The sequence below is a fragment of the Palaemon carinicauda genome, chromosome 17, assembly GCF_036898095.1.
Source record: "Palaemon carinicauda isolate YSFRI2023 chromosome 17, ASM3689809v2, whole genome shotgun sequence".
NCBI classification, from domain to species: domain Eukaryota; kingdom Metazoa; phylum Arthropoda; class Malacostraca; order Decapoda; family Palaemonidae; genus Palaemon; species Palaemon carinicauda.
Window position 1 is genome coordinate 61,459,096 of NC_090741.1, and position 25,540 is coordinate 61,484,635.

At 46.9% G+C, this 25,540-nt stretch overlaps 1 protein-coding gene across 1 annotated transcript in view; it reads right to left on the reverse strand.

The window, feature by feature from the left end:
* Positions 1-25,540, reverse strand: part of LOC137656815 (calpain-7-like) — a 94,621-nt gene that overhangs the window by 54,229 nt on the left and 14,852 nt on the right. Inside the window, exons 3-5 of the mRNA XM_068391126.1 lie at positions 20,843-21,003; positions 11,803-11,917; positions 11,449-11,559 (exon numbers count right to left, since the gene is read on the reverse strand). Coding sequence (XP_068247227.1) covers positions 11,449-11,559; positions 11,803-11,917; positions 20,843-21,003 — 387 coding nt within the window. The remainder of the gene's footprint in view (positions 1-11,448; positions 11,560-11,802; positions 11,918-20,842; positions 21,004-25,540) is intronic.

A 25,540-nucleotide genomic window follows, 5' to 3' on the forward strand; every position in this document is an offset into this window, starting at 1 on the left:
TTAGAACACACAGTATGTGGGTCAAGAGAGGCCTTTGGAAGACGCTTATTACAATCCCTAGCATTACACTTACGAAATCTAGGAATTGGAGAAGGGTCAGCCATTTTGAAAAAGTCACAACAATTAAATCTGTCCAAAAAAGAGTTCAAGAGTTTAAGTTGAAGATAAAACACCTGCACTGCGAAAGCTCAAACCAAAATGAAGTACTTCACCAAGTCTGTTGAAAAACTCCAGGTTAACAGCGAGTAATGGTACGTCTTGTCGATCAGACCGACAGAGAAGAATTGGAGCTTGTTTACATGCATATGCAGTATCTGGCCGATAGTTGGCGCTGGTGGGCACACCCGCAACCTTCATAGCGATCGCTCGCGAGTTTTTGTGTTTTTCTGTCGAGCCGCCGGAGCAGCAGCTATTATATATTCACCGGCTAAGTTAAATATTTAAAAACGCAAGTTGCCACGCTGGGAACACGTGGGTCGCAGGACGCACACAAAGGATCGGTAGAGATAAAGATACTAGGGAGAGAGATGTTCACCTCTCTCGACCAGAGAACTTAATGACGAGTGTGACCTGGCCAACGGGCGACCTGCCGTTAATCCTACCCTCGGGGCACATTCCTGGATGCCGGGGGTAAAAGCTACTGAGAGCGCGGAACGGGGGGGTATATATTCAAATCTGGTCGTAGAGAGAGAGAGATAACCAGTGATCTCCTAAAGAAAGTACAGTAGTTCGAAGGTAAGTATTCGTGTTGGAACAAATACTTAATTTATAGAAAAATTCACTTCTATAGAAGAGCTGCATAGCTTGTCGGACTACTAACGACAAGTTATTCACCTAAAAATATTCTAATTGTACAAAGATATAGTGAAGAGTTGGATAGAAAGAAGGCTTTTCAATACTTGATACTTGACAACAATGTCGATATATATATATTTTTTTCAAAGATATTTATTTACAACCTATATTTTACTTTGAGCACTTCTGCCAGAATTTCATTTGATCTGGTCCATTCATGCCCTTTTTCCATTATTTTCCAAATTCATTTAATACTTTATTAGACTGAAGAATGTGACGTAATGGGCCGGTTGGAATATTACACAGTATTATCCGTGTAATTATTACTCTGGTCATTATTATTCCTATTCATATTATCCTATAGGAATCATAATTAAAAAAAATACCATTTCAATCTAAACTAGTCATCAGTTAATTTAAAATGACATATTGAAAGACTATAACAAAACAAAAACCTTCACATTCGATAAATACATTTATTATTATTATTATTTGCTAACCTACAATCCTAGTTGGAAAAGCAAGATGCTATAAGCCCAGGGCCCCAACAGAGAAAATAGCCCAGTGAGGAAAGGAAACAAGGAAAAATGTTATTTTCCTTAGTAAAATAAATTTTTGAATATACTTACCCGATGATCATATAGCTGCATCCCTGCTGCCCGACAGAAAAAACCTACGGGCGGAATACGCCAGCGATCGCTATACAGGTGGGGGTGTACATCAACAGCGCCATCTGTCAAGTAGGTACTCAAGTACTCGATGTCAACAAAGAACCAATTTTCTCCTCTGTCCACTGGGTCTCTATTGGGGAGGATGGGTGGGTCCTTTAATTTATGATCATCGGGTAAGTATATTCAAAAATTTATTTTACTAAGGAAAATAACATTTTTCAATATCAAACTTACACGATGATCATATAGCTGATTCACACCCAGGGGGGTGGGTAGAGACCAGCATTACAAGTTGACATTATGAGCTAAGTATTCCGTATTTCATTTTAGCAGTTATTCAAAATAACAAGCATAAAATAAATAAGTACCCTAAGGAAGACGACTTGAACAATTACTCTGCCTTTTTAAGTACGTCTTCCTTACTGAGCCTCGCGATCCTCATAGGATGCTGAGCGACTCCTAGGAGCTGAAGTATGAAGGGTTGCAACCCATACTAAAGGTCCTCATCAAAACCTCTAATCTAGGCGCTTCTCAAGAAATGATTTTGACCACCCGCCAAATCAAGTAGGATGCGAAAGGCTTCTTAGCCTTCCGGACAACCCAAAAATATTTCAAGAGAAAGATTAAAAAAGGTTCTGGAATTAGGGAATTGTAGTGGTGGAGCCCCCACCACTACTGCACTCGTTGCTACGAATGGTCCCAGAGTGTAGCAGTTCTCGTAAAGAGACTGGACATTCTTAAGATAAAAGACGCGAACACTGATTTGCTTTTCCAATAGGTTGCGTCGAATATATTTTGCAGAGATCTATTTTGTTTAAAGGCCACGGAAGTTGTGACAGCTCTAACTTCGTGTGTCCTTACCTTCACCCAAGCTTGGTCTTCCTCATTCAGAAGGGATTGAGCTTCTCGTATTAACAGTCTGATAAAAATAGGATAAAGAATTCTCTGACATAGGCAAAGATGGATTCTTAACTGAACACCATAAAGCTTCAGACGGGCCTCGTAAAGGTTTTAAAATAGAACTTAAGAGCTCTTACAGGACATAATACTCTTTCTAGTTCATTTCCAACCATACGATAAGTTTGGAATATCGAACGATATTGGTCAAGGCCGAGAAGGCAGCTCGTGTTTGGCTAGAAAACCAAGATGTAGAACATGTAGCCGTTTCGGATGAGAATCCGATGTTCTTGCTGAAGGCATGAATCTCACTGACTCTTTTAGCTGTGGTTAAGCATATCAGGAAAAGAGTCTTAAAGGTGAGATCTTTCAGGGAGGCTGATTGAAGTGGTTCGAACCTGTCTGACATAAGGAATCTTAGAACCACGTCTAAATTCCAACCAGGTGTAACCAAACGACGCTCCTTCGTGGTCTCAAAAGACTTAAGGAGGTCCTGTAGATCTTTATTGTTGGAAAGATCTAAGCCTCTGTGACGGAAGACTGATGCCAACATGCTTCTGTAACCCTTGATAGTGGGAGCTGAAAGAGATCGCTCTTTCCTCAGATATAAGAGGAAGTCAGCTATTTGAGTTACAGAGGTACTGGTCGAGGATACGGATACTGACTTGCACCAGTTTCGGAAGATTTCCCACTTCGATTGGTAGACTCTAAGGGTGGATGTTCTCCTTGCTCTAGCAATCGCTCTGGTTGCCTCCTTCGAAAAACCTCTAGTTCTCGAGAGTCTTTCGATACTCTGAAGGCAGTGAGACGAAGAGCGTGGAGGCCTTGGAGTACCTTCTTACGCGTGGCAGACGTAGCAGGTCCACCCTTAGGGGAAGAGTTCTGGGAACGTCTACTAGCCATCGAAGTACCTCGGTAAGTTATTCTCTCGCGGGCCAGAGGGAAGCAACTAGCGTCAACTTTGTCCCTTCGTGAGAGGCGAACTTCTGCAGTACCTTGTTGACAATCTAGAACGGAGGGAATGCATATAGATCTAGATGAGACCAATCTAGTAGAAAGGCATCTATAAGAACTACTGCTGGGTCCGGGATAGGTGAGCAAAGTATTGAGAGCCTCTTGGACATCGAGGTTGCGAAGAGATCTATGGTTGGCTGGCCCCAGGTGACCCAAAGTCTCTTGCATACATCCTTGTGGAGGGTCCAATATGTTGGAATTATTGTCCCTTCCTACTGAGACAATCTGCTAAGACATTCAAGTTGCCTTGGATGAAACTCGTTACTAGTGAAAAGTCTAGACCTGTTGAACAGGAGAGGAGGTCACTTGCGAACTCGTACCATGTCATAGAGTAGGTCCCTCCTTGCTAGGAGATGTACATCAAAGCAGGGAGTTGACCGTGTTCACCTCCACTACTTTGCCTTGAAGGAGAGACCTGAAGCTTTTCCAGGTCAGATATACTGCCAGAAGCTTCTTGCAGTTGAAATGCATTGTCCTTTGACTCGAGTTCCATAATCCCGAGCATTCCCTACCGCCTAAGGTCGCACCCCAGCCTACGTCCGATGCGTCTGAGAAGAGAACGTGGTTGGGAGGCTGAACAGTCAGGGGAAGACCCTTTCAAAGGTTGATAAAGTCCTTTCATCAAGTCAGACCAGACTTATCTTCCGGAAACCGGGATCGAGACCGCTTCTAGCGTCTTGTCCTTTTCCAGTGAAGAGCTAGATGAAACCGAAGAGGACGGAGGTGTAGTCTTCCAAGTGACACCAATTGAACCACGGATGACAGTGTCCTAACCAGACTCATCCACAGCCTGACAGGGCCGTGTTCCTTCTTCAGCATCTTCTGGATGGATAGCAGGGCTGGGGGTTGATCGTCTTGTTCAGCCATGTCCTCATCAGAGGGTTCCTCATCCGAAACTGATGAGGAAACGGCAACGGAGTGGGCAACGTCTGACTCGCTGAATCCGGTCGCACTGGTGGATGCGTGACGGAGCCGGACACAAGATCATGGTACTGCTGCACAGTCTGTGAACTGTCAACCATGGGGACGCGAGGAAGTACAGCGACAACCCGAAACTGTCTAGACTGTCTGGGTTGTGCAGACAACCCCCTACCGGGTTGCTGAGGTTGCCGCACTGCGTCACAACAAGTCACCTCTGCTGGTTGTTGAACGTCTTCCTAGTGACACACTGAACGTCCACAACCACCTCCGAGAGTCGCTTAACGTCAACGTGCGACTGGCAACCCACACTGGGTCGCACCGGTGGAGGAACCATCTCAACTGGCGGACGTGAGTAGGATACCTCAGCGTCAACAGGGCGTACAACCAACCGGTAGGAAGGTTGTTGGCTAGAAGGTTCTTCTCCGTAAAAAATCCTCTATCAAGGACTAAGCTTGGACTGCATGTCTTGTAACAAAGCCCAAGGTCTATGGGAGCAGGTGTGGCAACAGACGGGGTTAGCGACTGAAGCGGAACCATTTACCATCCCTGGAAGCATGTTATGCTTTAAAGTCCATAGGAGGCTAAGCAGCTTAAGGCTCCTCTCCAAATGACAGAGTCCTCAAGGGAATATCAGAAGGAGGGAGAACAGCACTTTCTCATCTACAGGAACCATGTCCGAGAAAAGCTAGGTTATCTCAGTGAGGGTTTCACTGGTGCATAAGCAGCAGACCAGAAGGCAACGTTATGTAACTGCTTGACAGTCTGTGAACTGTCAAAAACTGAACTGTCAACCACAACAGGTGCGTGAGGACATACAGCACTGGTGCATTAGTAGCAGACCAGAAGGCAACGTCATGTAACTGCTTGATAGTCTGTGAGTTGGCAACAACCAAAGCTGTGTGGGGAAGCCTCAACTCCTGACTGACTAGTCTGCTGCGGGCGAGTGGCGGTAACCACAGTGTGTTGCGGAGGCTGACACACCGTGTCAAAACACGGCAGCTGTGGTAGCTCACGCACGGCAACGGAGTGCTCCGTGTGTCTGTGGGAGTCAGCATGCGTCTGGCAGGGTCGACTGCGCATGGGTGGAGGAGCTCTCACAACAAGAGTGTGGGAGCAGGCAGCCATGCTGGGCGCACAACCGTGGCAGGCTGTAGGCCAACGGGTGCATCGTCAACCTTCTCCTCAGTCGGAGTGTGGGAGCTGGCAACAACAAAAGCGGAGTGCTGGTGCGTGGGAGGGACTGCCGTGGGTTGCGGAGCATGCCGCATTGCGTCAAAACACGGCAGCTTGACAGCACCTTCCCACTGCTGATGCGGTAGCTCACGCATGTCAACGGAGGGTGCAGCATGAACATGCGTCTGGCAGGGTCCACTGCACATCGGTGGTGGAGCTCTCACAGGTGGAGTGTGGGAGCAGGCAGCCGCAGTATCTGCTGAGCGCACAACCGTGGCAGGTTGTAGGTTAACAGGTGCAGTGTCAACCTTCTCAGCACGATACTCCTGCATGAAGGAAGCAAGCTGAGACTGCATAGTCTGCAGCATGGACCACTAGGGTCTACAAAAGACGGCAACAAACGGAGCTACTGTCCGTTGTGACTGAGGGTCTAAAACAGCTGGTGCGGCAACAGACGGAGTTACTGCCTGTTGCGGTACCACCTTGCCTCTCTTGGGAGGTGTGCAGTCGTCGGATGACTGCAGCGAGTCCGAACTGACCCAGTGGCTACACCTAGGCCATTGGACTTGCGCGGAAGGGACCGACTTGCACTTAAAAAGCTGCAAGATTTGGTCCATGGTTTCTACGAGAAACCTCTTCCGCAGACGAGGAATAAATGGGCTCTCTCGTCTTTGTGTGGGTGGGGCGATCACGTCGGCAACGTGTGTAGATACACCCGAAACCACCGAGGGAAACGTCTGTTCGTCGATCAAGGCCTGTGGAACCCATAAGTCGTTCGACATTACTTCTCCCCTGGGCTTGGGAGCTTGTAAGAGGTCCCGGACTAGGTGAACAACTGGCACGAACAGACGAACCCTCGAACGCAACACTGTAACACTTTGCGCATATCACTTTATCACTTTTGATTTTCTGTTTGCACTTATTTCACTGAAATCGAAACTTTAACTGATTTCTACCTGAAACACGCAATCCTATCCTTCATTAAAAGGTAGTAATTGCGAAAACAGTTTTACAATGCAACAGAAAAACATAATTAAAGATAAAGAATTCAGTGGCTGGAAAAGAGACTAAACACTAGATCAAATAAACTACGTTTAAAATCTCTCACCGCATAAAGCCTGGGAACAAGAATAAAACTCTAGAAACGTTTTACCTTCTTCCCCTACAGCGACTAGGGAGAAGAGTAAAAAACGAGAACAACGTTACCCGCTTGAACGAAACGTTTATTCTCCTCTCTCTCCCTCCGTCTCTATCTCTCTCTCTCTTCTCTCTTGATTAGAACCTGAGAGAAGAGCCCAATTATATATTGTTAAAACATATAATTTGCTAAAGGAAAAAACTGAAAGGTTTCCCAAATAAAAAGTTCCTTTATTAGAATTTAAACCATTTAAGCTAAGAAAGAATGAACGAAACGCTAGAATCGGTTTACTCTTACTGCAACGTGAAACCGTGAAATACTCTCTCTCTATCGTAACGATAGAGCGCATATTGAACGTTCTGAACGTCAACAACTGCGGAGACTAAACTAAACGTTAGTTCATCTTTGAAAACAGTACGAGACTATCAAAGAAATTCTTTCAAAAACATTAAAATTAAAAAAGTATAAATTCTTAAAAGGTAAATACGATATGACGGGCTCAATGTTAATTAACTTCGGTTCCAAGTAAGGACCGCCTACTATTAGGAAAGGTCGCATACAAACAAACATAAAAATTAATTTTTATAAGTTTATAATAAATGGAAAGTTAATCGAAGAGGCCTATAAAGGCGGAGAGAAATAAAATAAATAGATCTATAACTTGTTAAACAAAATTACCAAAAACCTAAACACACTTCCGTCTAATGGAAGGGTCGGCCATTTAAAAGTGAACGAGAGTCCATACTCTCTTCGTCACCATAATTAAATCTATCCAAAACGAGTTCAAGTTTTGAAATGAAGATAAAACCCCTGCATAGCGAAAGCTCAAAACTGGAATAGTGTACTTCACCAAATCGTTGTGAAAACAAATCCAGTTAGGGACGGCGTATTTAGTAGGTCTTGCCTGTGGCACGACAGAGGGAAAATTGGTTCTTTGTTGACATCGAGTACTTGAGTACCTACTTGACAGATGGCGCTGTTGATGTACACCCCCACCTGTATAGCGATCGCTGGCGTATTCCGCCCGTAGGTTTTTTCTGTCGGGCAGCAGGGATGCAGCTATATGATCATCGGGTAAGTTTGATATTGAAAAATAAAATATTTTAAGAACTGTAACATTTAAATAAATATTTCCTATATAAACTATGAAAACTTTAAAAACCAAGAGGAAGAGTAATGAGATAGAATAGTGTGCTCGAGTGTACCCTCAAGCAAGAGAACTCTAACCCAAGACAGTGGAAGACCATGGTACAGAGGCTATAGCACTACCCAAGACTAGAGAACAATGGTTTGATTTTGGAGTGTCCTTGTCATATAAGAGCTGCTTACCATAGCTAAAGAGTCTCTTCTACTCTTACCAAGAGGAAAGTAGCCACTGGACAATTACAGTGCAGTAGTTAACCCCTGGAGTGAAGAAAAATTGTTTGGTAATCCCAGTGTTGTTAGATGTATGAGAATCTTTAAAGAATAGGCCAGACTATTCGGTGTGCGTGTAGGCAAAGGGAAAGTGAACCATAACACTCTACATTCCATAAGCTCTACTCTCATGTAAAATGACCTACCATACACTTACAAACCAGTACAGTACAGTATATCTAGAGAAAGCATTAAAAAAAAGTTACAGTCATAATTTGAAAAGTTGGATATGATAGAAAATGTGAGCAAGTTTCATTACATGGCATTAAGACTTATGACAAGATAACACAGCAGAATAAAGATGACTGGATGGGAAGCATGAATTAGCTTGAAAGTTCTTAGTCAATATAAGCAGCTGACAATGTAATATTCTGAGGTGACTTACAGTATTATTTATAAACTATTCCTAAGTTTTATTCCTCACTCAAGAAAATTGAAGGGACTTTTATATGGTGTTAATTGAGTGGTCCATTTTTTGGAAGGTGTACTTTTGGAACCATTTTAAAATTATTTTAGTAGGTTTGCCAGGACACACGTCACCCGTTCAGTACTGCTAGAGTATTGGATCCTTTGACTGGCCACACAGTACTACATTGGATCCCTCTCTCTGGTTATAGTTCGTTTTCCCTTTGCCTACACACAAACTGAATATCTGGCCTATCCTTTCCACATACTCCTCTGTCCTCATGCACCTGACAACTCTATGATTTCCAAATCATTCTTCTTTGCTCAAGGGGTTAACTACTGCAATGTAATTGTTCAGTGGCTAATTTTCTCTTGGTAAGTGTAAGAGAGACTCTTTAGCTATGGTAGCAGCTCTTCTAGAAGGACGATCCAAAAATAAACCATCATTCTCTAGTCTTGGATAGTACTATAACCTCTGTACTAGGGTCTTCCCTTGTCTTGGGTTAGTTCTCTTGCTTAAGGGTACACTTGGGTACGCTATTCTATCTTGTTTCTCTTCCTCTAGTTTTTTTTATGTTTTTATAGTTTATATGTGAAGTATCTAATTTAATGTTGTTACTGGTCTTGAAATATTTTATTTTGATTGTTCATTACTTCTCTTGTAGTTTATTTTTTCCTTGTTTCCTTTCCTCACTGGGCTATTTTTTCATGTTGGAACCCTTGGGCTTATAGCATCCTGCTTTTTCAACTAGGATTGTAGCTTAGCTTGTATTAATAATATCATTATTTTTCTTATTAATATATTGTATTTCAAAGGAAAAGTCTATGTTACAAAATTAGAATCTAAGAAGATGCTCATAATGGATTGGTTCTTGAATAACAAAAAATGTCTAATAAAATAAAAGGTAATAGAAAATGGAAAACTGAGCAGGAGGAAACCAAAAGGAATAAATGAAAAGTAAGGCAAAAGCCATTAATCAATGATGCAGGTTGCAAACACTGCACACACCTTCAAAACCATCCAAATTGTGCTACACTTTTTCATATGCATCAAACATGAAGTCCATTTTAACTTGGTTGTGACTGACAGTAGCATCTTAACACCTCTCCCTTTTCCCACCATCCTGGGTTTTTAATAAACTATTTCTCAGCCTTTATGTAATTTACTCTTGCTTTTAGTCCAGGAGATTTGGGTATGTCTATTTCTCCTACTGACCAGTGAATTGTTTCCAGTGTAAAGCAGTATGCTCAGTGATTATATTTGGAATCTTTGGACCTAAATTCATCTGTTCATCATACCAAGGACTTAAAAGATGTTTGGGAAACATAAATGCAAATGGTATATCTAATTTATAAAAGGGAAACTGCCTAACACTAATCAATTTAGTTTCATGAATAAGGATAGGGTTCCCAGTGTTATAGGTGGACACTTGGCAGATATTTTGCACCGTTGAATTTTTGTATTTCAAAAATTAAGTATCAAATGTCACGACGCTATGAAGATGGAATATATCCCTAGACACTGCAAGAGATACGTGCACTGGAAGTTGGTCCACTTCCAGGGAGAAAATGAGATTGACATGCACAAAAAGTACAGACTTGGTTCATAGAGGATAAAACCCTCCTAAATGAAAAGAAACACTAAAGTAACCAAACTACTACTACTATAATAAAAAATCTCCACAAAAGAAGATAACTAGAACTAATAAAGTAACTGAAATACATATCTATAACAAATAGTTTGAAAGAGCAGACATCAGAACATACCTATGGCAAAGCCACGCAACTGAATAAGAGTGGTCCTAATTGTAAATGCCAGGTAATTATTAATGTATTTTAATAAACAAAATCTGATCTTCAGTTACGTTTTCAAATTCTCAAAACCAGTTCAGCATCATGCATTGTTTAATACTGCATGTTTGGAAGACCTAGTAACACAACATTGCAAACAAACAAGGCACTTTAGAAAACTGTGAAGACATACATCCAATTACCTTAAAACCAAGGACGGACAAATCAATCAAATAAACAAATGTATCAGTGGATAAAATCTACAACAAAGGAGAACACTGAAACTGTGACACAAAAAGAGAAGTAACAAAGAAGTACAGTAATGACAAATTGCATTTTCTAACCTGAGTCTGGTGACCATAGAGTAGACAGTCACCGAGAGACTGGGGTTATCATACAGAGAGGACATAGTTTGTGTTTTTATTTCCTTACCTCACTTCGAAATGGAAATAGCTAATGAATATCTTGAAGATTTGTTAAAATAATGGATTGTAATGAAAGTTGGCCAAAACAGGCACCAGTTATTCCACCATATATATTTCCTTCAATGGACATCAATAATGACTTGGCATCGCTCAAATAATATAAATTTGTCAAGCCTTTCTCTATACCCACCAGGAGAGGACCCAATTAACATTTTCACATATTTATCAAAATCAGTTTGTTGTTTTCATGTAATTCTACTTAGAAAACAAACAGATAAAACAGAACCATAAAAGAACCACTTGAGAAATACTGTATATCATCTTTATCATAAACATTTCTAATTAGCACTTCCCTTAATGGGGTTTGTCATGAAATACATTCCTAACCAACACTTCCCTTTATGGGGTTTGTCATGGAATCAACACTCACTCACTCACTCACTCACTCACTCACTCACTCACTCACTCACTCACTCACTCACTCACTCACTCACTCACTCACTCACTCACTCACTCACTCTCTCTCTCTCTCTCTCTCTCTCTCTCTCTCTCTCTCTCTCTCTCTCTCTCTCTCTCTCTCTCTCTCTCTCTCTCTCTCTCTGTGTGTGTGTGTGTGTGTGTGAATTATATTTGGGTTTATTCTCACCGATTCCCCTTTATCCAAGACTTACTTCAGCTTCCAACAGATTTTTACCCTGACAAAGCCATATCTACAATACATACAGTACAATGATACAGCATTTACGGTACCAATTTCAGGAACATCGAGATAAGCGTTTACCAAACAATCAATAAATCTCACCTTGTGGCTGCTGAGGTCTGGAATTAACCAAGTTGCCAATGCCCAGTGGAGGAATGACGCGAGTAGGAGAAACTTTGAGATGGCCAACCTTACTCACCAATTGGGCCTCACCTGGGAACAAGAAAATTAAGATTTTCCAAAAGTTTAATAAAATAATTTATGAGGAGTCAACTGGTGAACAGCAAAAAGAACATTATCCAAAACATAGCATAATACGGGAATTAGAATATTTCCTCATAATAGAGATGTCTCCAAAAATGTTGAAAGACTAAAGCAATGCTTTGCCTATGTGTAAACATATAAAGATGAATCTACAGTAATGAGAAGACAAATAAACATCAATTCTGCACTTACTGGTTTCTGATGTCTCTCCCGTAGACTGAGCTTTCAACACCTCTGCACGAGTCAAAGCCTGCTCTGCTAGATTTCGTAATTTTTCTGCTATGGATGCGTTCTTTACACTCTTACTCTGAACAAGAGGGAGGGACAGTGAGAGAGAGATAAAAAATAAGGTGTACTAAAATATCTCCCTTCATAATAATAATAATAACAATAATAATAATACTATGGCCATCAAATAAAAAATATACTTCATATGTATACAGTCAGGTTATAATAACAAAGATCTCGGTTGAAACTATTTTTTACTTCTAACTACAATAAGGAGCGATAAGCTATCTACCATGAAATACTGAACCCTCTATAATGACTATCACGTAGAGCAAATTCTTCCCTCTGATTACCTGGTCTCTTATGAAAACATCACTATTCTTTCTGTGTAATAGTCTTATGCCAGCTAGTGTCTATTAAAAATACAATGCTCTATGTTACACACTGTTATAACAGCATAATTTTTCATTTGTTTAGAATTCTTTGACAAGGAGCCTACCAAGCATCCAGTAATATAATGAAGTTCCCTTTTGCTTAAGAAGGAATATCAACTAACAGCTGGATTTTCACCTATTACACCTTGGATATTCTCCCCATTCCTAAATGAAAAGGTTGAGATTTGCAACGAGATTGTTGGTTTTCTCAGTTACACATCAGGAAAATTAAATGTACAATTACAAGGTATATCTAGCACAATATTAGTCCTCAGTCTGAAATGACATCTTGGCTATACAGGGTTGCAATATGTCGGTGGGATTAGCAGCGAATTGTAATACGTGGGTCCATAGTTTGAGCCTTGCTCCTTTCTTAATAGATTTCACTGGCAAAGACGACTTTATTGTCTCTGTAGTCTTGAGATCAGAGGGGGTCTGGGAGGGGCCACAAGTCTAACTCTTGAGTCTTTGCTTGGGTGGAGATGGTATTCTAACATGACAGATTCGGAGATAATTTGTATTTTTCCTAACCATACAAACCTTAGCTATTTACATTGGGTTTACCTTTCGGCGTAGCTGAAATGACGAGCCAATAGTTTTTAACGAGGGTTAACTACCCCCGCGCTAGTTAGCGGGGGTAGGGGAAGGGATAGCTTGCTACCCCTCCCCCCCACACACCGGTGATTTGCTTCACTTCACTTAGAGGTAGGACTTGACTTGGGGGCCAGGGCTGGCGGGCAAATATGTGTAAATAGCTAAGGTTTGTATGGTTAGGAAAAATACAACTTATCTCCGAATTTGTCATTTGTTCCGTAACCGAAATACAAACCACGCTATTTACATTGGGTGACTTACCCCTTAGGAAGGGTGGAAAGTCCCCAGCCTTACTGACTTTGGCTTTTACCCGGGGGCTCCGCCTCCCAGTGAGTAGCACTTGAGAGAAGGAGCCCCTGCACCTCACAAGTTCCTTGCTTCGCTAGGAACGAGTGGCCTACATAAGCAGTGTGTGGAGGAAAGCGCGACTCGTCCTATGAAGTTGACCTTGAGACCTTTAAATAGGAATCTAGGATAGGACGTTCCCAATACCACCTTGTCAGGGTATGGGGGACGCGACAGAATTAAACTTAATACTAGGAGCACAAGGAAGCATGGGTTACCTGCAGAGGTCGAGGTCAGCTATGCGAAGACCAGGATGCTGCTTCCCCAAGAGAGGGGAGAATGAAGAAAGAAGTAAGGGTCAGACATACTCTTTCATTCACGCAGACTAAAACCGGGTAACAACGCCCTCAACCTACTGCTACTTGTCCATAAAGGAGCCTGAGGTTAGACCAGCTGTTGTGCAGCCACCACAGGGCCGATAGAAAACGTATCGAGGCTCCTGTGGGTCACGTCCTGCAGGTAGTGGGCTGTGAAGGTCGTCTGACGCTTCTAGACCCCAGCTTGAAGCACCTGCGTCACAGAGAAGTTTCTCTTGAAGGCCAGGGACGTAGCAACGCCCCTGACGTCGTGTGCCCTAGGGCGACGTGATGGAGGAGGGTCTGGATTCAAGGCGTGGTGGATAACCCTTCGAATCCAAGCCGAGATGGTGTTCCTGGTGACCCTCCTCTTCGTCCTGCCTGTGCTTACAAACAATGCCTGCACTTGAGGACGGACTGCAGCTGTTCTCTTCAAGTACGTAGTACCTCAGACACCTCACTGGACATAGTAGCAGCTGGTCTGGGTCGCTTGTTACAGAACGGAGACTCGCGATCCTGAAAGAGTCGAACCATGGATCCGGCACTCCAGGATTCTGAGTCTTGGCAACAAACTCAGGGACGAACCTGAACGTTACCTCCCCCCCCATCCCCTTGAATGGGCGATGTCGTACGAGAGACCATGAAGTTCACTAACTCGCTTGGCCGAAGCCAAAGCGAGCAGGAAAGCCGTCTTCCAAGACAGGTGGCGATCAGAGTCCTGGCGTAATGGTTCGAAGGGAGGTCTCTTACGAGCCATGAGAACCCGAACCACGTTCCAAGGAGGAGGTCTCACTTCCGACTGGGGGCAGGTAAGCTCATAGCTACGTATGAGTAGAGAGAGTTCTAGCGAGGAAGAAATGTCCACGTCCTTCAGCCTGAAAGCCAAGCTTAAGGCTGAGCGATAGCCTTTCACTGTCGAGACAGAAAGGCGCATTTCCTCCCGCAGATATACGAGGAACTCCGCTATTGTTGGAATAGTGGTATCGAGTGGAGAGATACCCCTCCCACGACACCAACCACAAAAGACGCTCCACTTCGCCTGGTAGACTCCCTCAGAGGACTTTCGCAGGTGCCGAGACATTCTCTCCACAACCTGTTGCGAAAAGCCTCTCTCCGTGAGGAGACGCTGGATAGTCTCCAGGCGTGAAGCCGAAGCGAGGCCACGGCCTTGTGAGGGATGTTGGAGTGGGGTTGTCTGAGAAGCTCGCGTCGTGGAGGAAGTTCTCTAGGGAGCTCTGTTTGGAGCTGCAGAAGGTCCGGGAACCATTCCGCGTGATGCCATAGCGGAGCTATCAGAGTCATCGAACAGTTGACCGATAGTCTGGTCCTGTTGAGCACCCTTCTCATCAGACAGAACAGTGGGAAGGCGTACACGTCGATGTTGTCCCACCGTTGCTGGAAAGCATCTTGCCAGAGAGCCTTAGGGTCCGGGACTGGGGAGCAGTACAGAGGTAGCTTGAAATTTAACGCTGTCGCGAACAGGTCCACGGTCGGGGAACCCAACAAAGTCAAAACTTTGATGGCTATCTGAGGATCCAAAGACCACTCGGTACTCACTATCTGCGAAGCCCTGCTCAGACTGTCGGCGAGCACATTCCTCTTGCCAGGAATGAAGCAAGCTGATAGTGTTATCGAGTGGACTTCGGTCCACCTCAGAATCTCTACTGCAAGATGGGATAGCTGCTGCGAAAAAGTACCTCCCTGCTTGTTGATATAAGCCACTACCGTGGTGTTGTCGCTCATCACCACCACGGAGTGACCCGCTAGGGTCCGTTGGAACTGTTGAAGAGCCAGAAAGACGGCCTTCAACTCTAGCAGGTTGATGTGCAGGCACTTTTCTGATTCTGACCAAAGGCCTGAGGTCCTCTGGTTCAGAACGTGCGCCCCCCCACCCTTCTTTTGACGCATTCGAAAAGTGTCAATTCCGGGGGGAGGACGAGAAGACTCACTCCCTTTCGCAGGTTCTCGTCGACCAGCCACCACCGCAGGTCCGTCTGTTCCAAAGATCCTATCGGGACCTGTACGGCCGTTTGGAACCAGACGAGCCAGGGAGGACAGGTGACCTAAGAGACGCAACCACGATTGGGCGGGAAGCTCTTCTCGCCTGAGGAAGGGTTCCGCCACCCTCCTCAGCCTTGCTATCCGGTCGTCTGATGGAAAGGCTTTGTGGAGATTGGTGTCTATCAACATACCTCGATAAACCAGTTGTTGGGACGGCTGCAGAGAGGACTTCTCGAGGTTTACCATGATCCCCAGATCCTGGCAACGACCCAGAAGCCTGTCTCGGTGCCGAAGAAGGGTCGACTCCGAGTCTGCTAGGATCAGCCAGTCGTCCAGATAACGAAGGAGACGGATGCCGTTCCTGTGCGCCCAAGATGAAATCAGGGTGAACACTCTGGTGAACACCTGAGGAGCTGTGGAGAGACCGAAACACAGCACCTTGAACTGGTAGGTCTTGTTGTCTAGGCAGAATCTCAAGTACTTCCTAGAAGACGGTTGGATTGGGATCTGGAAGTAGGCGTCCTTTAGATCCAGTGTGCACATGAAGTCTAGAGGTTTCACCGCAAGTCTGACCGTGTCCGCTGTCTCCATGCTGAACTGAGTTTGCTTGACAAACCCGTTCAGAGCCGAGAGGTCGATGACAGGTCTCCAGCCTCCAGACGCCTTCTTTACAAGAAAGAGTCGACTGAAGAAGCCTGGGGAGCCGTCGACGACCTCCTGGAGAGCATCCTTCTTGAGCATGGTCTCGACTTCTGCCCGAAGGGCTAGCCCCTTTACCGATCCCATGGCATAGGAGCTCAACGTCACTGGATTCGCTGTCAGGGGGGGTTGAGATGTTATGAACGGGACGCGATAGCCTTGGCCGATCACAGAAATCATCCAAGCATCGGCCCCGTGTTGCTGCCACCTGTGCACGCAACTTCGAAGGCATCCCCCCACAGGTGGACACGCAGGGGGATTGCCACTCCTAGTGTTTGCGGCCGCGGCCGCTCCCTCTAGGAGTCTTGCCTCCCCTGGAGGACTTACCGCCCCTCTTGACCTTGGCTGGAAAGGGCTGGGGCTTAGACACCCCTTTTTTAGCTGCCGGTGCCTGCTTTGGTGCCTTGCGAGGCTGCTGCTGCTGTTGCTGCGGAGCTGGAGGCTTATAGGGCCGAGCTGTAAGGGCCGTATGGAGGAGGGAGTCCTGGCTAGATTTCCTCCATCTCTCAGCCGTTCGTTCCATATCCTGGGGCTCCAACAGATTCTCCCCAAGGAGGGAAGCATGTCGGAGCCTACAGACATCCACGGCGGGGACCTTCGGGTGGAACTTCTCGGTCACCGCATCGCGCCGCTTCAATACCGAGTTGGCCCACAGGGTGGTGACCTGGTGTGCCAGGAACTCGATGGAGCGGGTGCCCGAGAGTAAGAAGGTCTCCAGGGCCTTCCTATTGGTCTCCTTAGACAAGTCCTCGGAGCGCAATAGGATGACCAGAGTCCCTAGCCATATATCCAGCCACGAAGTGGCCTGCATGGCACACTTCGCGACTTTCTCATGGCTCAGGATCTCCGACGCCGAGAACGTCACCTGCCGGGCGGAGAGCTTCTCGAGAGGAACTCCCTTAGCAAGCTCTTCTACGGAATGATGGAGAGGAAGAGCGAGACTAGACTCCCCCAAGATCTCAAAATACCTCCTCTGCTGGAGACGAGGAGGTAGGATGAGTTTGTTCTCGGCAGAGGAACGACTGGAGGAGGCAACACCCGAGACCAGGGCAGAGCCGCACTGGTCTTAGGGGGCTTCTGAACATCGAACACCTGGTCCAGGACCGTGTCCTTGCCTTCTCGGGGGGCGATCACGGGGTCCATGAACCCGTTGAGTTGCCTCATCAGGCTCAGGACCTGCCAGAAGGCATGCTCAGACTCCTGCTGGTCTCCTCCTTGCGGACTGGCAGCTAAGTCTCCCGTCCCCGGAATCTCTTCCTGGGGCGAAGCGTGGACGTCCTCCCGGGGAGCAGCGGGTTCCTGGCGAATTCTAGAAGACGACTTCGGGATTGTCTTGGAGTCCTTGGGTTCCCTCCTGGGAGGGATACACGACCCCAACAAAGAGGTTCGGAAAGCACCCTCCACGCGAGACTATTCTCCTCCATGAGGAGAAGACTCCCCCCTTGGTGCCGAGGGGGAGACTATCATCTCACTGGATTCACCCGAGGACAGAAAAGCCTCGTCCTCGGGAGAAGGCGAAAACGCCTGCGAAGGGGATGGGGCCTTCCTGACAGACCTCTTAGGAACCAACTTCTCCCTGGGGGAAGTCACCACGAAGTCCACTCCTCTCCTTCTCTTCAGCGGGGGCGAGGCAGCCGTTGGCTTGTGTCCTTGATCGGCGAGTGCCGGCTTCATAGCCTTCACTAACGCCTGCATCAGAGGACCAAACCAAGTCTGCCGCTCCACGGACACAGAGTGCGAAATCCCCGCTGGAGGGAAGGGGATCGGGCGATCCTTCGGAGTGGACACTACTGGACCTGCCTGAAAAGGAAAAGGAGAAGAAAGTTGTACTAACCTCTCTGAAGTGTCTTCCCTATCCTGCACAAGAGTCCTGCGGTTTGGTGGAGGCGATCCTGAGTGCGGTCTGGCGACACGCGTCCCTGCTGTTGTCGCGGGCTGCGAAATCTGACGCGAACGGCGATCGTGCGCGCAGGCGAGTGGGCGCGCGGGCGCACAGGCGAACGAGCGCGTGGGCGCACAGGCGAACGAGCGCGTGGGCGAGCTGGTGAACGAACGCGTTGGCGCGTCAGCAAGGGAGCGTGTTGACGCGCAGGCGAACGAGAAGGCTCCGATGACCGCTGACGATGTTGTTCAGGAGACCTGTAGCGCGTGGGAGAGCGATTGCGAGCAGGCAATCGGCGGCGCGCTGGTGAACGCTGGCGAGTAGGCGAGGGATGGCGCGCTGGCGCATGGTGGCGCGTTGGCGAGCGATAGCGCGTAGACCGCGTAGGTGAACGACCGCGCGAGGGCGAGCTAACAGAAGGCGACCCATGTCCCTCCAGATCCTCTGGACGATGGCGCGTTGGGGAACGCTTGCGCGCAGGCGATAGGTCACGCGGGCGGTCTGGAGATCGCCGATGTTCAGGTGATCGCTGACGCGCAGGGGACCGTTGACGCGCAGGAGATCGCTGACGAGCAGGCGAATGTTGATGCGTCTGTGATCACTGGCGAGCTGGTGATCGCTGGCGAGCAAGAGGGCGACGCGTGGAATCCTGTGAGGGAACTGCCGGCGCGGGGCGCAGAGGCGAACGCTCACGAACGGGCTCAGGAACAGGAGGCGCGTGGGCGTACAGGCATTTTGGAAGTACGCGCTGGAGAACGCGAGCGATGTTGCGCAGGAACAGGCTGACGAACAGGATCGCGAGGGCGAGGAGAAGAGTCCTTGACCAAACTAGAGCGCTCAGGAGACTGATGGCGCGCAGGGCGCACAACAGAAACCGCAGGATATTCGGAGTCCACAGGAGAGCGCTGGCGAGCAGTGGGGCGATGGTCCTCAGAAGCGCGCCGACGAACAGGAGAGCGCTGACGGTCAGAAGAGCACTGACGAGCAAGAGAGCGCCTGTGCACTAACACTGCAGAAGGGCGAGCAGGGGAACGCTGGCGCGCTGGGCGCTCAACAGGAACAACAGGCTGAAGGATGTCCTCAGGAGAGCGCTGGCGAGAAGAGGGGCGATCATCAGGAGAGCGCTGGCGAACAGGAGATCGCTGATGAACAGGAGAGCCCTGACGAGCAGGAGAGCGCCTGTGCGCTAACACTGCAGAAGGGCGCGCAGGGGAACCCTGACGCGCAAGGGAAGAATCCCTTTGCCCCGAAGGGACCGTTGCCCGTCGGGTGACGAGGTCAGGCTGCTGGACATCTGCACCAGAAGCTGAAGGTCTGGAAGGCGTAGGAGACAAATTCCCAGAGAGGTCTAAGGAAGCTGGAGCTGCAGGCTGCTTACGGCGAGGAGAGTCCCCCTCGGAGGAAGGAGGCGAAGATTCAAAAAGGCGCCTCTTAGCACCCTTATAGGGAGACGGGAGGCCCTTGCGGCGCAGCGGACGGTGAGCCTTACGGCGAAGGCAGCCACGAGGAAGATCGTCAGGACCATCAGTCCTTCGAAGGGGAGTCTCAGTCAAAGCACTCCCTTAGAGGGAGGCTTGGCAGCAGAAGAGCCTGCGGGACTCCCTTCCCCTTTCGAAGGATGTACGGAAGGGGGAGGAGAGCCTTCAGCACCATCATCCACAACAGTACCTGCAGAGGATTGACCCGACCCTTCGGAAGCCTCTGTCACCACGACGTCGACGATAGACAGAGGATCTACCTCTGCTATCACCGGCGACTGCTTAACAGCGGCCCCTAACTGGACAAGGTCAATCAGGGCTACCCTGGAGGGCAGGCCCTTAAGCCCCAGGGAAGCCCAAATCTGAAAAAGATCATCATCAGACAAAGATTCATTAGCAACAACCTCCCCCGGAGGAGGAGGGGGAACCGCCCCGCTATGGGAGGCGACACCCTCTCCCCCCACCCAAGGTCGGGAAACAGAACTACTGTAGGGCCTGCGCTCCCACTCGGCAGACTCTCCTTAGGAGCCAAACGAGGGGGAACTTCGGAGGAGGTTTGGGCGGCGAAAGGAGAGTCCCGAGAGCCTTCCTCCTTCAAGGCAACCCCGGAAGGAGAACGATCTCTCTTGGACTTCTTCTTATGCCGGCGGCCAAACCTCTCCCACTGGGAGGCAGACCACTCCCTGCACTCTCTACACGTATTCTCTTTATCACACCGTCGGCCTCGACACTGCGGGCAAAGGGTGTGAGGATCTGTGTCCACCGCCGACATAAAAGTACCACAAGGGCGGCCGGCAATTCCAGGGCACTTGCGCATAGTGAACAATAAGGGTGAGGCCAACTTCAAAACACACACACAAACTGGAAGAAAAAGCAAAAAAAAGATTAAGGCTGTCAACGAGGACGATGGACAGACACGTCTGTTCATCGCCGGAGCCAAAAGTGAAGTGGGGCAAATCACCGGTGTGTGGGGGGGAGGGGTAGCAAGCTATCCCTTCCCCTACCCCCGCTAACTAGCGCGGGGGTAGTTAACCCTCGTTAAAATCTATTGGCTCGTCATTTCAGCTACACCGAAAGGTAAACCCAATGTAAATAGCGTGGTTTGTGTTTCGGTTACGGAACAAACTGATTTTATATGTATTTATTTGGTCTCTAGATCAATGTGCAACAAAACAAAGTCCTGCGCCTTGCCTCCGCCATTTATGAAAACCTATTAACATTTCAAAAGGAATATATGACTGATATAATAAAGACAATTTAGTAATAGATAATTACCACTTCAAGGCATAACTGCACTGCCGAAGAATACAACTCAATTGCCTCTTCACCATTACCGGCTTCATCTTCTTCAAGACCTTCAAGAAGGAGAAAGTTTGCTCGACCCAGTTCACTCTGACCACCTTCCATTGTTTGAGTTGTTGAACATAATTTCTGATCTGAAAACACATTACAATGTTGCAAATGAACAGCTACAAAGGCATCTATTTGTAAGATAAAAAATGGTATTCTTAAAATCTTGTAATGAATTTATCAAAGTCCTCAAAATTTGACCAGTAAAATGTAAATAACCTGACTGAATGATTTCCCAACTACAATACAGTTATTGGTAATAAAGTCCCTAAAATTACTACTGATTTTTTATACAATTTTCTTTATGAAATTATGTTTATACAGATAACTAGTTCACACTGAAAAGTAATCTAAGAAATATATTTACATATTGTAAATAAAAAAGCACTTTGAGAGTGCAGACCTCCGCCACAGCAGCTTATTTCTCAAAATCAGCTTGTCTTTCCCAGAATCAATTTCGATCACCCTTTTGCTCGACCATGATCTGGGACTTTCATAATTGGATCACTTCCAAGTTTCAACATAACAATTAATTCCTTAAAAATTCCCTACTCTATGAGTAAAATTGTGGCCAGGAAGTTGTTCAAAAACAAACAGACAAACGAACAAACAGGAGCAAAAACATAACCTCCTCCCAACTCGGTTGATGGACGTAATAAAACACTTCAATACTAATGTAAGTATACAGTATATATATTGGAAATACATACCCATTAAAAATTTCATGAAATATGTTATTTTCATTAGTAAAATAAATTTTTGAATATACTTACCCGATGATCATATAGCTGTCAGCTCTGCTGCCCGACAGAAAAACCTACGGGCGGAATATGCCAGCGATCGCTATACAGGTGGGGGTGTACATCAACAGCGCCATCTGTCGAGTAGGTACTCAAGTACTCTATGTCAACACAGAACCAATTTTCTCCTCGGTCCACTGGGTCTCTATTGGGGAGGAAGGGTGGGTCCTTTAATTTATGATCATCGGGTAAGTATATTCAAAAATTTATTTTACTAATGAAAATAACATTTTTCAATATTAAACTTACCCGATGATCATATAGCTGATTCACACCCAGGGGGGTGGGTAGAGACCAGCATATATGTTAACCTTAAGAGCTAAGTATTCCGTATTTCATTTTAGCAGTTATTCAAAATAACAAACATAAAATTAATAAGTACCTGGTAAGGAAGTCGACTTGAACAATTACTCTGCCTTTTTAAGTACGTCTTCCTTACTGAGCCTCGCGATCCTCACAGGATGCTGAGCGACTCCTAGGAGCTGAAGTATGAAGGGCTGCAACCCATACTAAAGGACCTCATCACAACCTCTAATCTAGGCGCTTCTCAAGAAAGAATTTGACCACCCGCCAAATCAACCAGGATGCGAAAGGCTTCTTAGCCTTCCGGACAACCCCAAAAAACAACAATAAAAAGCATTTCAAGAGAAAGATTAAAAAAGGTTATGGGATTATGGGAATGTAGTGGCTGAGCCCTCACCCACTACTGCACTCGCTGCTACAAATGGTCCCAGGGTGTAGCAGTTCTCGTAAAGAGACTGGACATCTTTAAGGTAAAATGATGCGAACACTGACTTGCTTCTCCAATAGGTTGCATCCATTACACTCTGCAGAGATCTGTTTTGTTTGAAGGCCACTGAAGTTGCGACAGCTCTAACTTCATGTGTCCTTACCTTCAGCAAAGCATGGTCCTCCTCATTCAGAAGGGAATGAGCTTCTCGAATTAAAAGTCTGATATAATAAGAAACTGCATTCTTCGACATTGGTAAAGAAGGTTTCTTAATGGCACACCATAAAGCTTCTGATTGTCCACGTAATGGCTTAGTCCGTTTCAAATAGTACTTAAGAGCTCTTACTGGGCACAGTACTCTTTCTTGTTCATTTCCAACCAAACTAGCAAGGCTTGGAATTTCGAACGATTTCGGCCAAGGACGAGAAGGAAGTTCGTTTTTGGCTAAAAAACCAAGCTGTAAGGAACATGTAGCCGTTTCAGATGTAAATCCAATGTTCCTGCTGAAGGCGTGTATCTCACTGACTCTTTTAGCTGTTGCTAAGCAGACGAGAAAAAGAGTTTTCAAAGTGAGATCTTTAAAAGAGGCTGATTGAAGTGGCTCGAACCTTGCTGACATAAGGAATCTTAGTACCACGTCTAAGTTCCAACCTGGTGTGGCCAACCGACGCTCCTTCGTGGTCTCAAAAGACTTAAGGAGGTCTTGTAGATCCTTGTTGTTGGACAGATCTAAGCCTCTGTGACGGAAGACTGCTGCCAACATGCTTCTGTAACCCTTGATCGTGGGAGCTGAAAGGGATCTTTCCTTCCTTAGGTATAACAGGAAGTCAGCTATCTGAGTTACAGAGGTACTGGTTGAGGATACTGATTTGGACTTGCACCAACTTCGGAAGACTTCCCACTTCGACTGGTAGACTTTGAGAGTGGATGTCCTCCTAGCTCTAGCAATCGCTCTGGCTGCCTCCTTCGAAAAGCCTCTAGCTCTCGAGAGTCTTTCGATAGTCTGAAGGCAGTCAGACGAAGAGCGTGGAGGCTTGGGTGTACCTTCTTTACATGCGGCTGACGCAGAAGGTCCACTCTTAGAGGAAGAGTCCTGGGAACGTCTACTAGCCATTGCAGTACCTCGGTGAACCATTCTCTCGCGGGCCAGAGGGGAGCAACCAACGTCAACCTTGTCCCTTCGTGAGAGGCGAACTTCTGCAGTACTCTGTTGACAATCTTGAACGGGGGGAACGCATAAAGGTCTAGATGGGACCAATCCAGAAGAAAGGCATCTATGTGAACAGCTGCTGGGTCCGGAATCGGTGAGCAATAATTTGGGAGCCTCTTGGTCATCGAGGTTGCAAACAGATCTATGGTGGGTTGGCCCCACAATGCCCATAGTTTGTCGCATACATTCTTGTGAAGGGTCCACTCTGTTGGGATGATTTGACCCTTCCGGCTGAGGCGGTCTGCCATGACATTCATGTCGCCTTGAATGAACCTCGTTACAAGGGATATGTTTCGATCTCTTGACCAGGTGAGGAGGTCCCTTGCGATCTCGTACAACTTCATCGAATGAGTCCCTCCTTGCTTGGAGATGTACGCCAGTGCTGTGGTGTTGTCGGAGTTCACCTCCACCACCTTGCCTAGAAGGAGGGACTTGAAGCTTCTCAAGGCCAGATGAACTGCCAGTAGCTCCTTGCAGTTGATGTGTAACTCGCTTTGAACCGCATTCCACGTGCCCGAGCATTCCCGACCGTCCAACGTCGCACCCCAGCCCGTGTCCGATGCGTCCGAGAAGAGAAGGTGGTCGGGGGTCTGAACAGCCAGTGGCAGACCTTCCCTGAGGAGAATGTTGTTCTTCCACCAAGTCAGTGACGACTTCATCTTCTCGGAAATAGGAACTGAGACCGCTTCTAGCGTCTTGTCCTTTCTCCAGTGAGCAGTTAAGTGAAATTGAAGGGGGCGAAGGTGAAGTCTCCCTAACGCGATGAACTGGTCCAGTGATGAAAGCGTCCCTATCAGACTCATCCACTGTCTGACAGAACACCGGTCCTTCTTCAGCATGGACTGGATGCATTCTTGGGCTTGATTGATTCTGGGGGCCGACGGAAAAGCCCGAAAAGCTTGACTCTGAATCTCCATTCCTAGGTAAACTATAGTTTGGGATGGGACAAGTTGGGACTTTTCTATATTGACCAGGAGACCCAATTCCTTGGTCAGATCTAGAGTCCACTGTAGATTCTCCAGACAGCGACGACTTGACGCAGCTCTTAAAAGCCAGTCGTCCAAATAGAGGGAGGCTCTGATGTTTGCTAAGTGTAGGAATTTGGCAATATTCCTCATCAGTTTGGTAAAAACTAGAGGTGCCGTGCTTAGGCCAAAGCACAGGGCTTGGAACTGGTAGACGACCTTCCCGAAAACGAACCTTAGAAAAGGTTGGGAATCTGGGTGGATGGGGACGTGAAAGTACGCGTCCTTTAGGTCTAACGAGACCATCCAGTCTTCCTTCCTGACCGAGGCTAGAACCGACTTTGTCGTCTCCATGGTGAACGTCTGCTTTGTGACAAAGACATTCAGAGAACTGACGTCTAGTACCGGTCTCCACCCTCCTGTCTTCTTCGGCACTAAGAAGAGGCGGTTGTAGAAGCCCGGGGATTGATGGTCCCGGACTATGACTACCACTCCCTTTTGTAGTAAGAGAGACACCTCTTGCTGTAAAGCTAGCCTCTTTTCCTCCTCTCTGTACCTGGGAGAGAGGTTGATGGGAGCCGTTGCTAGAGGGGGCTTGCGTAAGAATGGAATCTTGTACCCCTCTCTGAGTAACTTCACAGACTGTACGTCTGCGCCCCTGTTCTCCCAGGCCTGCCAGTAGTTCTTGAGCCTGGCTCCCACTGCTGTCTGAAGAGGATGGCAGTCAGACTCTGCCTCTAGAGGACTTGGAACCCTTCTTTTTGCTCCCACGTTGACTTCCGGCACGAGCACCTCCTCTGCTGGAGGCTCTGCCACGAAAGGGCGGGATGAACCTTGAAGCTGGCGTGTCCATCCTAGGTCTAGGAACGGAGGGCAAAGGTGTGACTTTGCGTGCGGATGACGCCACCAGGTCATGGT